The sequence below is a fragment of the Podarcis bocagei genome (genome assembly GCF_964188305.1).
Source record: "Podarcis bocagei genome assembly, chromosome: 1".
NCBI lineage: Eukaryota > Metazoa > Chordata > Lepidosauria > Squamata > Lacertidae > Podarcis > Podarcis bocagei.
Genome location: NC_138125.1, coordinates 5905258 through 5922310, shown reverse-complemented (window position 1 = coordinate 5922310; position 17053 = coordinate 5905258). Strand labels below are relative to the sequence as shown.

General features: G+C 51.2%; 1 protein-coding gene across 2 annotated transcripts in view; it reads right to left on the bottom strand.

The window, feature by feature from the left end:
- Positions 1-15793, bottom strand: part of SAMD4A (sterile alpha motif domain containing 4A) — a 134432-nt gene extending 118639 nt beyond the window's left edge. The window contains exons 1-2 of one of the 2 annotated variants that reach the window (XM_081192392.1): positions 15643-15793; positions 12916-13695 (exon numbers count right to left, since the gene is read on the bottom strand). In XM_081192392.1, coding sequence (XP_081048518.1) covers positions 12916-13111 — 196 coding nt within the window. In that variant the 5' untranslated portion in view covers positions 13112-13695; positions 15643-15793. The remainder of the gene's footprint in view (positions 1-12915; positions 13696-15642) is intronic. The other variant, XM_081192391.1, reaches the window with a different exon arrangement.
- Positions 15794-17053: the final 1260 nt, after the last annotated feature.

Below are 17053 nucleotides of genomic sequence, written 5' to 3'. Positions count from 1 at the left end.
GTCGGTGCGCACCGACCCCTCTCGCTCTCCAGGCTTCAGGGATAGCCGCCTAAAGCCTGCGGAGCGCAGCGCGAGTTCCCGCTGCGCTCCGCAGGCTTCAGGTTCCTTTTGCTGAAGCCGGGAGAGCAAGACTCTCCTGGCTTCAGCAGAGAGGGAGAGCTGCGCAGCGCCCCTTCAGCCAAGCAGGAGGAGAAATGGAAGGGGCTCCGTTTCTCCTGCCGCTTTGCTGAAGGGGCGCTGAGCAGAGAGGGGGAGATTTTTTTCCTTGTTCTCCCCCTCTAAAACAAGGTACGTCCTATGGTCCGGTGCGTCCCATAGAGTGAAAAATATGGTAAATAAAATAAATGCATCCAACGTGATCTGGAGTCAGCTTGTCAACAAGCAGTCAAAACACCTTGCCTCCTAAAATGTAACATTTATGCAACTCACCAAACACCCGCTCCCCAAAGAGCGATCTCATGGCAGCCTCCTTTGTGAGCGGAATCATCTTTCCTTAATGAAGCAGTTGTATTCTGCAAGACCCCCATCCCTTTGCCCTGATTCAAGGAGCCGGACGGGCCAAGACGCAAACGCTGGGAAGGATCTCACCTCTGCAGAGATCTTGCCCGCATCCTCAGGTCGCAAAACCTGATGCATCCGTAAAACAACCGCAACTGATGACTGGAGCAGCCGCCCAGGGCCGGTTCTTAAGGAACTACAGTGTCTCAATCAAAACAGGTAAAGGCTACAAGGTGAGATTGTGGCCCAGGTGAGACGTGAATTGGGAGATGCTCCGATTGCTGTGCAGGGCAATAAACGCCACCCCTTCGGAACAGAAGCGTTTCAGCTGGCAAGTGCAATTCGGGAGAAGCAAAAGCGCTGACTAACGTGGCCTAAAAATAGAGCAAAGCATTCAGACTAATTATTATTTCAGTTACTCGGGCTGATTGCAAGACGCAGTGCAATTCCTGGCGGGAAGCAAATGTCAAATTCACCTTGGCAGACCACGAAAGATAGCGGGGTGGGAGGTAGTGGAAGGCGGCAATAAATTTGGGGGTGGGATTAAGGCAGAGTTTGTAACCGGGAGGCAGGAAACGCAGTAGAAGTCGCAGCCGGTGGTCCAGCTAGTCCAAAACAGCCCACCTGGTCCAGCAACCCACAAACAGAACCTGAGAATAACAGCCCTCCCCCCACTGTGGCTTCCAGCAAAGAGCATTAAAAAGCATTGTTGCCGCCAGCTGTGAAGGCACAGCATAGCTATTGGGGCTTGTAGCCAGGGTTAGAAACTCAGATATATATAGCATTGGAAGACACAAGATTTACCCACTCTGGAGGAATGGCAGATGCAATTAATGGACTACATGGAATTGGCGGAAATGACTGGCAGAATCCGAGACCAGGGAGAAGAGTCGGTGGAAGAAGATTGGAGGAAATTTAAAATTTACTTACAGAAACATTGTAAAATTTTTGAATGCTGATAACGTTGAAATGAACTTAAGGGGTTCTAGCAACTAGGTAAAATGTAAGATGGGATTGATATTAGATAAACTAAATTGATTATGAATTTGCTGAACTAATCTTAAAAAAGGGATACAGAAAAGGGAGGCGTGAGGAAGTCAGGAAAATAGGTTAACTAAAGAGGAGTTGTAAAAGAGAGAGTTGTGTTTTTCTTTTTCCTTTTTATGTGTTTTTTCCACTTTTTTACTTTTTTGCTATTTAATGCTTGTATTTTGTATTGTGTGTTTTGACTTGGTATTTTTCTGTTTTTGTATTTTCTTTTCTGTTTTTCTGTTTTTGTATTTTTTTCTTTGAACTTTTTTACTGAGAAAACCTAATAAAATATTTATATATATAAAAAAAGAAACTCAGATATATAAGCCAGCCGCCAATGGCTCTTCAAACCAGGGTTACAGTGGCCAAAACACAACGCCTGCTTGCCATCTTGCCAGGCGGCTCAGAAGTCATCTTTTTTTTCAACCTTTTTTTCAACCTTTCGGTTCCTGAAATTTGCTCCAATTGCGCAGATAAAACATCGCAGGCAGAATTCCACATGGCATGTCGCTAGGACCCCCGTACCTACGGGACCGCCTCTCCTGGTATGCCCCGCGGACGACCTTAAGGTCCACAAATGACAACATTTTGGAGGTCCCAAGTCGCAAGGTGGTTAGATTGGTTTCAACTAGGGCCAGGGCCTTTTCAGTACTGGCCCCAACTTGGTGGAATGCTCTGTCACAAGAGACTAGGGCCCTGCCGGACTTGACATCTTTCCGCAGGGCCTGCAAGACAGAGCTGTTCCACCAGGCCTTTGGTTTGGACTCAGTCTGACCCTTACGTTTCCCTCCCCTTATGGTCCTGATTTATCGGCTACTTTAAAATGAGGCTGCATTTTAAATTGCATTTTAACCTTTTAACCTGTATTTTAAATTGGTTCCCCCCACCTTTCCCCCCTATTATGTTTTTACTGTGATTTCATTGGTGTTAGCCGCCCTGAACCCGGCTCTGGCCGGGGAGGGCGGGGTATAAATAAAATTTATTATTAAAGGTAAAGGGACCCCTGACTCTGTGGTTGCAGCGTTCATCTCGCTATACTGGCCGAGGGAGCCGGTGTACAGCTTCTGGGTCATGTGGCCAGCATGACTAAGCCGCTTCTGGAGAACCAGAGCAGTGCACGGAAACGTTGTTTACCTTCCCGCCAGAGCGGTACCTATTTATCTACTTGCACTTTGACGTGCTTTCGAACTGCTAGGTTGGCAGGAGCAGGGACCAAGCAACGGGAGCTCACCCCATCACGGGGATTCGAACCGCCGACCTTCTGATCGGCAAGTCCTAGGCTCTGCGGTTTAACCCACAGCGCCACCTGCGTCCCTAAAAACTGTCAAGATCCAAGGATCCCCAGGCATACAACTCCAGATGGTGGAGACATCAGGAGCCAAGAATCGGGCATCTCCACTTGGTCGCAAGTGGCGGACAGCCAGGTGCAAAATGCGCCCGGCGCCTGGCTAATTTCGAACACAGCTAGTTGCCACTGATGGCTTTTAAAGTCATCCCATAGCTAGGTTCCAACCAGTGTTTAACTCCTTTTTAATTATTGAGGTTTTTATTCTCTATGTTTTTAGCTGTTCCTATTCTATCTGTAAGCTGTCTGTCTGGGGGAAAGGCCAGAAGTTCTTCCTTCTATGTGTCCTGAATTTTCCAACAGCAGGGACAGAATACATCCCTCCAGGGACCCTAGCTGGATGGCAGCTTTCTTCTGAAGGACATGTCAGCTCTCAGAGGGCGTAACTCAGAGCAAAACCAGGGAAGAGGAAGCTTCACCAAGGAAAGCTGCAGCATAGCCTCACACTCCAAAAGACAAGCAATTAATTGTAGCGGAAGCTCTTGTGATCCAAAGCCCAAAATGAATGTGCTGGTGGATTTTTAAAGATATATACTCACCAGGCATCCCCAAACTCAGCCCTCCAGATGTTTTGGGACTACAACTCCCATCATCCCTAGCTAACAGGCCCGGTGGTCAGGGATGATGGGAATTGTAGTCCCAAAACATTTGGAGGGCCGAGTTTGGGGATGCCTGATATTCACGATACACATGCACAGGTATGCACAGATAGACATAGCGAGGCTCAGCAAGGCAAGAGTTAATGACGCAAACCATTGCACTGCAGGTGAGGAATCTTTGGTCCTCCCGATGCTGCTGAACTACAACTCCCATCAGCCCCAGCAAGCAGGGCCAGTGGTGATGATGTAGTCCAACAACCATCAAGAGGCCTGGAAAGGTTACCCACACTTGCACTGGCGTCCGGCACAGACATGGTCTGAGAAAATGCCACGGGAGCCAAGCCCAGAGTGAGCAATCCATCCCCGATATGGGACAGAACGGACAAATAAACATGTAGATTGTGCACCTACACACAGACTAAAGAAGAATGCTTTCCCCACAGAGCAAGCCAGCCTTTTTGCAAGCCCAAGTCTGTGTGTCTCAAATCTTCCTAGGAAACCCAACTTCATTACTGGTTCAGTCTACTAGACAGTGCAATGCTATACAGTGCTACCTCGGGTTACAGACGCTTCAGGTTACAGACTCCGCTAACCCAGAAGTAGTACCTCGGGTTAAGAACTTTGCTTCAGGATGAGAACAGAAATCGTGCGGCGGCAGTGGAAGGCCCCATTAGCTAAAGTGGTGCTTCAGGTTAAGAACAGTTTCAGGTTAAGAAAAGACCTCCAGAACGAATTAAGTTCTTAACCAGAGGTACCACTGTACAGTCGTACCTCGGCTCCTGAACACCTTGGGTGTTGAACATTCCAGCTCCCAAACAACCAAAAACCGGAAGTGAGTGTTCCGGTTTTCAAATGTTCTTTTGGAAGCCAAATGTCCGATGGGGCTTCCGATTGGCTGCAGGAGCTTTGGAAGTCGAACGTTTCGGAATTCCAACAGACTTCCGGAACAGATTCTGTTTGACTTCAGAGGTATGACTGTACCTGCAAGTCTCCCTCAGCAAAATGGGACTCACTCTCAGGCAGGCGCAAACTGGGTCACAGCCTCAGCCGGGACTCTACCGTCCAGGGCATGCCAGCAGCGGTCAGATGTTCAATTGATTGACAGGATATATATTGCACCCTTTGGAGCGAAGGAGCCCAGGGCGGCAAAGATGGCAAACAATTTCTTTTGTTTTCTCTTTAAGAAAAAAGGCATTTTGAAATCAGTTAACATTAAAAGCATTATTTCATCCAGCGATCTCGGGGTTGCCAGGGTCGGGATTCTTCAGCCAAATGGGGAGATTTGCCCATGAGAAGACAGCCAACAGTCCTATGTGCCAAAACTCTTACCTGTGGTTAAAGACAGCTGCCAGCTTTATTTGTGGAACAGCTATGGCCACACCCACCCTATTCATTCAGACACATACTGAAAGCACACGGCTTCTCCCAAGTAATCCTGGGAAGTGTAGTTTACTCCCAGAGAGCTACAATTCCCAGCATCCTCAAACTACAGTTCTCAGGATGATTTGGCGGCGGTGGGGAAAGAGACCGTGTGCTTTAAATGTGCATCCAGTGGTGTGCTTCATGACATGGCAGGAAGAGGCTTGCCTGGTGCTTGACAACCTGGGAAGGGAGCCCATTCTGGAGAAGGGAAACTCTGCTCCTAAACCTTCACTGCCTTGCAAGACATCTTTGAGAGAACTAAAGACTCAGGAGTGAACCCTACGCAGAACTTCCGGAGGCGGCGCCATCGGCAATGGCGGAATCCCTCTAAGTCGGAGGGAGAAGCTCCGCAGGAATCGGGTCTTCCTGCTACAGCGAAGCGGGGGACCCTATCGAAAATCGCAGGCGGGTGAAGCCTGCGACCGTGGGACTCGGCGGGCACCTTTGCGCCCCCCCCCCCCGTTTTGCGAAGGAGCTTTGCAAAAAGCTCCGGAGTGAGACGGGGTACGTGGCGCGGTGCTGAGAGCGGATCGCTACTTCTGCGGAGTGAAGCTGCGCAGCTGTTGCCGGAGAGCGCTGGCCTTTTTCCTTTGAAATTTCGGCTACTAAATCTACAGGAGTAAACCCTACGCAGACCTGGAGCAGAGTCCCTAAGGCGGTTTGGTGGTGCCTTGTACACCTCCTTCCGGCAACTCCTGCAGCCAAACTGGTGCCAAACGTCTCACTCTGCTTTCCTTTGGACCCCATCAGCGAGACTGAGAGGGCCGCCCAGGACCTCTAGACACATTGCCCAGGCTTGCACCCTGAGGAGGTCACTTTGATGCAGTGGTTTGACTTCACTGCCTCTCAAGACCATGGGTCGGCAAACTAAGGCCCAGGGGCCGGATCTGGCCCAATTGCCTTCTGGATCTGGCCTGCGGACAGTCCGGGAATCACCGCGTGGATCGGTGTGGGGATTCTGATCGTTCAGGCTGTGCCATTTCCCGCCCCCCCCCCACACATACACTGTGGCAGCGCCTCCTTCCTCCCTCCCTCCTCCTGGCTTCTCCCTGCCCTGCCTAGAGGAGGAAGGGGGCTGGGCTGAGCTGGCTGAGTGCCAATTTAAGCAGCCCCTCTCCAGAGCCAGCCCTTTCGTGCCGCTCATCGTCCCTCCACCGCCACTCGCAAGGCACAGGTAAGCAGCCACCAGGGCTTGTTCGGTGCTGTGGAGAAGGGAAGGGAGAGTCTGTGGGGGGGGGGGTTTCATCCTCCCAAAAAATACACTGTATTTTTCGCTCTATAAGACGCACCAGACGACAAGGCGCACCTAGTTTTTGGAGGAGGAAAACAAGAAAAAAAATATTCTGAATCTCAGAAGCCAGAACAGCAAGAGGGATCGCTGTGCAGCGAAAGCAGCAATCCCTCTTGCTGTCCTGGCTTCTGGGATAGCTGCGCAGCCTGCATTCACTCCATAAGACGCACACACATTTCCCCTTACTTTTTAGGAGGGAAAAAGTGAGTCTTATAAAGCAAAAAAATATGGTAGTTCTGCCCTCCCACAAGATCTGAAGGACAGTGGACTGAGCCCCTGCGGAAAAAGTTTGCTGACTCCTGCTCAAGACAGACAGATGCCTGCCCCCCCCCCGCCAAAAGGAAATGTACCCAGCCCCAGCCCCCCCCCCCACTGCTTCTCTGGGGTGGCCCGCCAGATAGGTTTGGGAGACACAAACTTCAGCACAGCCTCTGAGCAGCCAACCGGCTGGAAGCTGCTCTCGGAGGGCAGGAGGGAACAGCTGCCAAAGGAACTTCGCAAGCTCCGTGTTCCAACGGGAACTGGAAGGACACGCCAAGTTCTTCCCTCTGCGTAAACACTGGGGGCTCTGTTCAGGATCCTGCTGCAGCTGGGCCTCCTGCGAACGGAGGACAGAAAGCAAGAAGCCTCCCCCAAAACGGGGACCGGCCCATGCATTTCCGCCCCCCAGGCCCCCTTCCCACGACAAGCCACGTGCAAACCGCAGGGTGCAAACATTTCATCCTCAGCCAGCATCAGTTTGGCTCCTTCTCCTTCAACAAACAGCAACGGTAGGGAAAGAGCTGGGAAGAGAGGGTTCCCCTCCCTCCTGCAGAAAAGCCAAAACAGCGTACAACCCCCCATTGACAAGGAATTGTCCCAGGGGCAGGGGGGAGACCCTCCTTCCAGAGAGTTTCTTAAGCGTAAACACATACCAGAAACAAAGCCCATCTCATTCATACGCCAGGGTTGGCATGCTGGTCAGCTGCCTGCCTATTATTTGACCGCATGAAAATATTCTAAGAATACCACGGCATTGATGACGGCTTTAAAAAATAAATAAACACCCCAAGAGCGTCACCTGTGTGAACAAGGGCGGGAACGAGATTAGATTGCGCCCCTCACCTCGCAGCAGTCAGGAGGGAACCTAGAAGCAGAGCTAAGTTTGCTCCCCTCAATACCTGCAAGAAATCTCCAAACAGGAACAGGCAGCGGGTGCAACCGCCAACCAGGCGTCCTCCAGATGTTTTGGACTACAACTCCCATCAGCCTCACGCAGCAACTCCCAGAGCTAATAGAAACTGCAATGGTCTTTGACGGAGCATCCATTTGTATCAGGGCTGTGCCTGAAAAGGCAGGCAGAATCCTGCGATAGGATGAAGAGTGCCTCTGAGTATACGCAGAGAGCCCTTGCCTCCAGTGCAAATAAACAGCCACACACTTAGGATTATGTCAGGGAGGAGAGCTGCCAGCCAGGCTCAAATCCTGACACTTCCCTGCCCAGGTGGGCCCTGCAGTAAAATGTTGTTGAACTGTATATAGGTAAAGGGACCCCTGACCATTAGGTCCAGTCGTGACCGACTCTGGGGTTGCGGCGCTCATCTTGCTTTACTGGCCGAGGGAGCCAGCGTACAGCTTCCGGGTCATGTGGCCAGCATGGCTAAGCCGCTTCTGGCGAACCAGAGCAGCGCACGGAAACGCCGTTTACCTTCCCACTGGAGTGGTACCTATTTATCTACTTGCACTTTGATGTGCTTTCGAACTGCTAGGTTGGCAGGAGCAGGGACAGAGCAATGGGAGCTCACCTTGTCACAGGGATTCGAACTGCCAACCTTCTGATCGGCAAGTCCTAGGCTCTGTGGTTTAACTCACAGTGCCACCTGCGTCCCATGTTGTACTGTATACAGTGCTTCTATTCAGTGGTCTTGCCAGCCAGCCCTTCCTCTGGGACACTCTATTCCACCACCACTCCAATCCTCTCCTGGTTTCCCATCCCCCGCACTCCGCTAAACAAATATTCGGCATTCTGCAGTCTCTGAGCATACTCAGTCCTCCTTTGAGCTGTTTTCCACTTCTGCAAGCAGCTTCAGACATCACCATGTACAGTAAGGCAGTATCACCTCCCCCATGTTGCAGTGCATGACCGTGTCAGGATGTGAGCTGCCTGCCACTGAGAGCCAACCTAGCAAGTTTGTGGCACAGATGTTTTGCAAATTGGGCACTTCCCGGTTTAATGTCGCGCACCGGCTCTTACTCCTGCGCTAACCTCTGAGCATACGTAGAACGTCCTTACCTTGTGGGTCAGGAATTTGAAAGCAAGGATCAAATACACAAAGTGCGGTTGTTTTTAATCACCTGGCTCTTATATTGCGAGTGTTTTTCCCCTTTTTTAAAAATAAAACACACAACAGCTTCTGACTGTAACTGCAGAATTTAAAAAAGGAATAGAAAATCGCTTATATATTGGACCGTTTTATGATCTATGTTCAAGGAAACTAAGATCAAAGCATTTCTTCCCCCATACCTCAAGACATTTAATTTGCAACACAAGAATCTGAAGATGAACACACACACACACACACACTCCAAAGCTGGACAGAGTTCAACCTAAGTACAGATCAATGAACAAAGAGCCTCTGAGCAGAAGCAGAGAGTGCCTTTTCCCAACAGCTCCACGCTTCTAATATTAGAAGGAAAACTTAGCAAGTGACATATACAAAAGCATCTCCAACAAGACAGCTTGTCACTCATTCTCACCATTTGCTTCCAACTGGCTGCTAGCCATGACTCCTTAGATCTGGGAGAGGAGTTAAATCAACTGTGTGGATAGCTCAGTTGGTCAAGAGGACGGGGGTGGTAACACCAAGATTGTGGGTTTGATCCCTATTTGGGACACCTACATATTTCTGCATTGCTGGGGGTTGGACTTAAGAGAGTCCTCAGAGTCTTTTACAACTCTACAATTCTGTGATTTGGCTCCAAAACCAAGACCAAGCATGCACAACAAGGGGTCCCTTGAGAAGCCAGAACGAATATCAATTCAAAATACATCTTTTTTCATAGACCTTTGGGGATGGGAGATCTTGCATGGCTTAACTCAGGGGTCAGCAGCCTTTTTCACCCGTGGGCCAGTCCACTGTCCCTCAGACCATGTGGGGGGCCAGACTATATTTTGAAGAGGGGGAAAAAAGAATGAATTCCTATGCCCCACAAATAACCCAGAGATGCAATTTAAATAAAAGGACACGTTCTGCTCATGTAAAAACACCAGGCAGGTCCCACAAATAACCCAGAGGTGCATTTTAAATAAAAGCACTCATTCTACTCATGTAAAAACACACTGATTCCCGGACTGTCCGGGGGCCGGATTGAGAAGGCGATTGGGCCGCATCCGGCCCCCGGGCCTTAGGTTGCCTACCGCTGGCTTAACTGGATGGAGATGTATGCAACCTGCCCTGAGATTGCAATGTGAAGGGCGGGCTATAAATGCCTATACACAAACAAACAAACAAACAGAACAGTAAGTGGACCTGGGCTTGCATTTGCAAAACCAGCACAGCGCCAAAGCAGAGAGCACAAGCCCACAACCCCTTCTCCCCACTCAGAGACTCCTTTGCCTTTTGCATTCCTGTGACGTGACTACTCATGAGCAGCTGTTACGCACCATGTTCGGCTGCATTTTTTTTAAAGGGCTACTATGAGACATTCTTAAAACCAGCAGCTGCTGGTCCAAAGACGTGCCCTTTTCTGATAGATTAAGGTAATGTAATGACAGAATACTATGAAATATGGAGAGGATTTGCTGCATAATTATTAACCAGGATACAAAAAAAGGGAGGAGGAGGAGGTCAAAGAAAGAAGGTAATGAGAGTTGAGGATTTGAGAATGATGGATTTATTTTTGTCTGTTTGTGGTGTATTTTTGTTTTTTGAATTTGCATTGTTTGATGTGGTTTGTTTTTTCTTTTTTCTTTTTCTGCTTTCTTTTTTCTTTGTAATTTCAAAAATTTTCAATAAATATTATATATAAAAAAACAAAAAACAAAGACGTGCCCTTTTCTGGTGGCTAATACCACTGAGCATTTATATGGAATGCTTTCCGGTGTTCAAAGCACCTTGCAGACGCTATCTCCATACATTACAACAACCCAGGAAGGTAGGCCACTAGGCTGAGACTGGCTTGTCTAAGGGCATCTGATGAGTTCATGGCAGATACAGCATTTGAAGCAGACTGTTATTATGTTGATTATTTTACTACAGTGGTACCTTGGTTCTCAAACGCCTTGGTACTCAAACAACTTGGAACCCAAACACTGCAAACCCGGAAGTAAGTGTTCCAGTTTGCGAACTTTTATCGGAAGCTGAACGTGCTCCATTTTGAGCGCCACACTTCTGTTTTGAGTGTTGTGTTGAGGTCTGTCTGTATTTGCTATTCATTTTGTGTTTCTGTGGATCTTTTTGTTTTGTTTTTGTGACTGTGTGGAACCCAGTTCAGCTACTGGTTGATTAATTGTGTGACTGCAGTACATTATTTATTTCTTTCATTTTATGGATCAATCGTCTCGTTAGATAGTAAAATTCCTGCTAAATTCCTGTTTTAGGGGTTGTTTTTAAAAGTCTGGAACACATTAATCCGTTTTGCATTACTTTCTGTGGGAAAGGACACCTTGGTTTTGGAACGCTTTGGTTTGGGAATGGGCTTCCGGAACAGATTAAGTTTGAAAACCAAGGTACCACTGTATTAAGCTGTCTGCCAGAATGCTTTCTACTATGTTTTTATCATTGATGTTTTGTAATGTGTTTCTAATGTTGTACGCCGCTCTGAGATCTTTTGATAAAGGACAGTATAAATCATCATCACCATCTTTACTTTCTTGGGCTCCATGATCACTGCAGGTGGTGACAGCAGTCACGAAATTAAAAGACACCTGCTTCTTGGGAGGAAAGCAATGACAAACCTAGACAGCATCTTAAAAAGCAGAGACATCACCTTGCCAACAAAGGTCCATATAGTTAAAGCTATGGTTTTCCCAGTAGTGATGTATGGAAGTGAGAGCTGGACCATAAAGAAGGCTGATCTCCGAAGAATTGATGCTTCTGAATTCTGGTGCTGGAGGAGACTCTTGAGAGTCCCATGGACTGCGAGAAGATCAAACCGATCCATTCTGAAAGAAATCAGCCCTGAGTGCTCACTGGAAGGACAGATCCTGAAGCTGAGGCTCCAATACTCTGGCCACCTCAGGAGAAGAGAAGACTCCCTGGAAAAGACCCTGATGTTGGGAAAGATGGAGGGCACAAGGAGAAGGGGACGACAGAGGACGAGATGGTGGGACAGTGTTCTCGAAACTACCAGTATGAGTTTGACCAAGCTGCGGGAGGCAGTGGAAGACAGGAGTGCCTGGCGTGGTCTGGTCCACAGGGTCATGAAGAGTCGGACACGACTAAATGACTAAACAACAATTTTGTTGTTACCGTGCAATCTGATGCCCTCTCAAAAGCTAGCCTTGCAACATCCGAAATTGTAACGAACACTGAGCATTTGTTAACTACACTATCTTTTTTTCCACCAGAAGCATGTTGATCTTCAAACGAGAAACAAACATGCAAAAAAAGTCTCTATCTGCCAGCAGCAAACTCTCTGGCACCTGGCAGACCAAGTGTCTGGAATTTATCTTGCTCTAACCCAAGCAATGAGAAATATTTGCACTCATTTCCTTCATGCCACTGTCAGTTTACCACCAACACCGAGAGAGTTGCTACTATGCAGCACACAAGGGAGAATACAATGGTACCCCGGGTTACATATGCTTCAGGTTACAGACTCTGCTAACCCAGAAATAGTGCCTCGGGTTAAGAACTTTGCTTCAGGATGAGAACAGAAATAGTGCAGCAGAGGGAGGCCCCATTAGCTAAAGTGGTACCTCGGGTTAAGAACAGTTTCAGGTTAAGGATGGACCTCCGGAACGAATTAAGTTCTTAACCCAAGGTACCACTGTCCCAAAATTAAAACCAAGCCTGCCCATTTAACCACGCATCTAATTTTATGAAGCAAAACACAGCACTTTCCAACGAAATGACATATTTCCTCTCTGAAACGTTTCCAGTAAAGATTTCTTGCGAAGCGGCACGAACTGCTAAAATTGACCTATATTAGGAATACTGCACATATGAAAACAGCAATTGCCATTAACACACACACATGGAATCAAGATATCTCTCACTGGCTCCCGGATCCTCCCAAATTGGAAGTGGGTGGGTGGGAGAATTATCCAGCAACCTGCACAAGGCCAGCCTCGGCTGCTTCTGCTTCTTCATGCTGCTGAAGAGGCAGAGCAGAGAAGCAACATTGCCCAAAAGGAGCCTAGGAGATCCAGACTCTACGTGACCTGAGTTACTTATGTGACAGGAAGTTCTGTGCGAGGGAGGGAGGAGGAGTATCAATCATTCATGCTACCGGAGTTACACCAAAGCTTTTTCTGCTTGCAGCAAAAGAGAGGAAAGGAACGGGATGGGGGAGGGGGAGAGAAAATCCCAGCAGTGCTTAAGTTTTTGCTGCCGCGCCTTGTGTGGAACCAGGGTGATTTCTACGGGGTGCCCCCCACAACTCCCTCCAAGCGCTGTGCACCAGCCTGTTCTAGCCGTCACTCAAGAGAACAATGTGGCATTCAAGAAGGATTGGATGCACCAAGCGGCGAAGGGGAGGGCGGAGAGGGAGGGAGGGACAGAGAAAGAGAGAGAGAAGGATCTTACCAGGATTGTTGGCCTCGTTCTCAAGGATGTGGAGTTCGGTGCAGTCCGCCAGGGAATGCTCAAGGCAGAGCTGCAGGAAACGGGCTTGACTCCTGCTCACCCTCTTCAGCAGGGAGAGCAACGCAACAGTTTGCTCGCACTCGTTCCAGCCCTTGAACCAGCCTGCCAACACTCCGACCTGGTCTCGAAACATCATGGTTGGCGTGTTTGTGTGTGTGTGTGTGAATGCGCTTGTGTGCGTGGGGAAGGGGAAAATGTGTGCATACACAGGGGCGGGAAAACTGCAGGAAGAAAATCCTCCTTAGGAGTCTTTCCTGCTTCTTCTCTGACCCCCCACCCCCACCGAAGTCTACTTTACGATGGTGTTGTTATTGCAGAAATAAGACAGATGTTTGCGGACGGATCTTGATGTGCAATTGCTTTCCTGGTGCTCCCAGGCTCCCTCTTTCTCTTGCTCTCTCTTTCCAGGCCGAGATGCCGGTGGCTGCCTCTTAATTCTTCCCAAGACGACGACATGCAGCGCAGAAAGCCAAGGGGACTTCTATCGCTCTACTTCTCAACAAGGCACAGCAATGTGTGGAGATCATGCGGGTCCCTGCGTCGTACAGCCGCCACCCGTCACTCTCCCTTTCCCAGTCTGGTTATTTTAGCCCAGTCGTCCCTGGCTCCTGGCTCCTTCCACGGGAAAGCTTTCTGGACCATCCGCAGCCGCAACATTCCTTGCCGAGGAGGGGTAAAAAAAGAAAAAAGAAAAAAGAGGAGGAGGAGAAGCATTCACAACTGTTGGAGAGAGAGAGAGAGGGAGGGAGGGAGGGAGAGAAAGAAGAATTTTGCTGTGATGGTAACGATGACACACTTTGCAAGGCAGCACTATGATTCAGCATGACAGAACCCTCGGCTCACTTCCTAATATGACAGAGGGAAAATTTGGGATCTGCGATAACCAGGAGGGAGGGGGAGCTCGCTCCTTCTTCATTTTACGAGGGGAAGCGGCAGTGTGATGTTTTGCAAGGTTTTTTATTATTATTTTGAAAAACCTTCCCCTCCAAAAAAATAACAGGTCAGGCAACCGAGGGTGCAGGGAGAGACAGCAGACACTAAATATGGAGCCCACACACAGCGGCAGGTGTGGGTTTTGCATCCTCCAGAGGTTCAGAAGGAACCTCCCTCCCACACAGTGCGGAGAAGGAGGAGAAAGTAGGGAGCTTCCCCTGTTGCTTCTATAGCCCATGAGCAGATTCTCCCAAGGTAGGAATGTTACCTGGATTGGGCCAGAGGGGGAAGAGGAGCAAGGGACTGCAATCCCATCACTCAAGGCAGGGAGGACAGAAGAGGGGAAGGTGGAAAGGTGGGCGGGGAGGAAAGCACACACAGTTTAACACTGCGGCTACAGAGAGCTGGTGCAAACCAACTCGAAGCCCTGGTCCTCTGCTCTCCTCTCTCCTGGACCAGGAAGCAGTGGAAGAAGCACTGCAGCTCTCCCTACAAGATCCTAGCATCTCCCAAGCAGCTAGCTAGCCAGCCAGACCCTCCCCACTCCTGGATTTAGGCCCCACTGGCAGCTCCAGCAGGCAGGAGACAAAAATAAACTCTGCCAGTCAGTGTGCGCCCCCCTCCCCTTTCCCAAGACCACAGGCGCACACAGTTCAACAGAGGAGGAGGCGCTCTGCCTGGATCCCTTTCCAGGCTGCTAAAATAAAATCCGAAAAAAGCAGGCTCCAGTCGCCGTGCCGCCGCCCCCTTTCCTTCTCCGATCAGCTGTTCGAGCCCACAGGGGGCGCCCCCCGCGTGTGCGTGCACAAGCGCAACTCGCACTTCGCACAAACTAACGTGCGCACGCGAATATTGGGGGGTCCGCCTGCCCAAGCTCTCTCTCTGGCGGAAGCGTTCACAAGAAACGAAACAGCCCACTTTTATTTTAGACTGGGGGAGAAAGCCTTTAATTATCCAAGCACCGTTTGTGGGTGCTGGGAAAGGGGAGAAAAAGTTTCCCAAAGGCAGGTGGGATTCCTGAACGGAACTCGGGATTAGAAAGGGGGCAAAGGGAGGGGAGAAGGGTTTTCTGTCCGGGGTTGGGCTCCCGACCCCCCAACCCCGTCGGAGAAACCGCAGCGGCGCGGCGGGCTGCGCCCACCCGCCCCTCTGCGGCCAGGCGGTTGCTTGGGTGGGGGGCGCCTGGGGACCTGAGATGGGGATCCCAGCATAGGAGCCAGCTCCTAGGGGGCAGAGGGCCTTTTGGGGGCCCCAATAAAATATTTGAGGGCCCCCAAGTTGATGGGCAATGGCACTGAAATGGTGTCCCCCCACCCCCCAAAAAATATTCAAGTTGGCACCCTTGAATCCCACGAGAAGTGGAGTCCCCCTCCACTAGTTCCCACAACCCCCGCGCCCTCGGAAGAGTGGCGTAGCGTGGGTTGTCAGCACCCGGGGCAAGGCAAGTAATTTGCGCCCCCTAACCCGTGGATTTGCGCCCCCTAACCCTAACCCCCAGATGTTGCACCCGGCCCCCCTGCACCCCCCCCACGCTACGCCACTGCCTCGCAAGGGTCCCGAGTCAGGGCTTGGACCCCCCCAAAAAAAGTCTCCCCCACTTCAGGAGACCCTCTCCAAAGGAACTCCAGGGAAGACGTCGGGCTACACTCCCAGGACACCCTCCGACGCCGCACCCCTCGCGGAAGAGCCCGCGCCACGGGCGCCCCGTCCCAGCCCTGCCCACGGGATGCCCACCTGGCTGCCGTCCGCTCTTGGCTCCCGCTGGACGGGAGGGGGCGCCGCTGCTGGTGGCGTCGGCGGCGCCTGGCGGTGCCCGGGCTGGGCCATGGCTTGCAGCCCGCGCAGCGCCCCCGGCAGCGCCCCCCAGCCCACCCTCCCCGGCTCCGGCTGCTGCGCTGCGTCCCCTCGTGGCGCCCGCTTCGCCTCCTCGGCGCGACTGAGCCGCGCGCCCCGCGGAGCCCCCGCTCCCCACCGGAGGGTCATTTGCATAGGCCATGACGTCATGGCCGCCGAGAGGCGCAACGCCCCCTCCCCCGAGCAGCGGCCGGGGGGGGCGGCGCCTCCCGCTCGCCCTCCCCCTCGCATTCCTCCGCCGCTGACTCAGCCGCAGGCGAGGCGCACGGGGCGCGCTGCAAAAGATGCCTGCTTGCATGCATGCAATGGGGTGGTTTTGGGGAGGGGGGGCTGGTGCAAAAATACAATAAAATAAGCCAGCAAGGCGGCCCCTTTGCAACGTCTCCAAAGGCATCTCCGCCCTGCCTGCGTGCCTACAGGTTGGGGGGTGTCTCTGAGCTGGAAACGGGTGGGGTGTTCCTTATTTTTTGGCAACCGACCTGGCCTTGCAAGCAGGCGCGACCTGGCGGCCGGAGTTTGCTGCGCGTCCGCGGAAAGGCGCTGGAGGAGCCTTGCACGCGCGCAGCCCCCCCCCCCGCGCCCGTTTAACGCTGCTGCATTGCAGATCGAGGTTTCTCCTCGGCGGGTAGGTGGGAAGAATGGCGTTGCAACCGAGGCCCCCAACCTGCGCGCCCCGGAGAGCAAACGCCGTCCAGGTTTTTGACACGGCGCGCCAGGGAAATGCCTGCGGCGGTGAGTCTCCTGCGGAGGGTCGTTCCCCACTTCTCCGAGCAAGGGGAACTTCGTGAGCAGCGGTAGGAGGGGAGGGAACGCCTCCCCTTTCTGTTGTTGTTTAGTCGTGTCCGCCTCTTCGTGACCCCCTGGACCAGAGCACGCCAGGCCCTCCTGTCTTCCACTGCCTCCCGCAGTTTGGTCAAACTCATGTTCATAGCTTCGAGAACACTGTCCAGCCATCTCGTCCTCTGTCGTCCCCTTCTCCTTGTGCCCTCCATCTTTCCCAACACCAGGGTCTTTCCCAGGGAGTCTTCTCTTCTCATGAGGTGGCCAAAGTCTTGGAGCCTCAGCTTCAGGATCTGTCCTTCCAGTGAGCACTCAGGGCTGATTTCCTTCAGAATGGAGAGGTTGGATCTTCTTGCAGTCCATGGGGCTCTCAAGAGTCTCCTCCAGCACCAGAATTCAAAAGCATCCATTCTTTGGCAATCAGCCTTCTTTATGGTCCAGCTCTCACTTCCATACATCACTACTCTCCCCTTTCTAACAGCTGTCAAAACCCAGATGGCTGCATCGAATG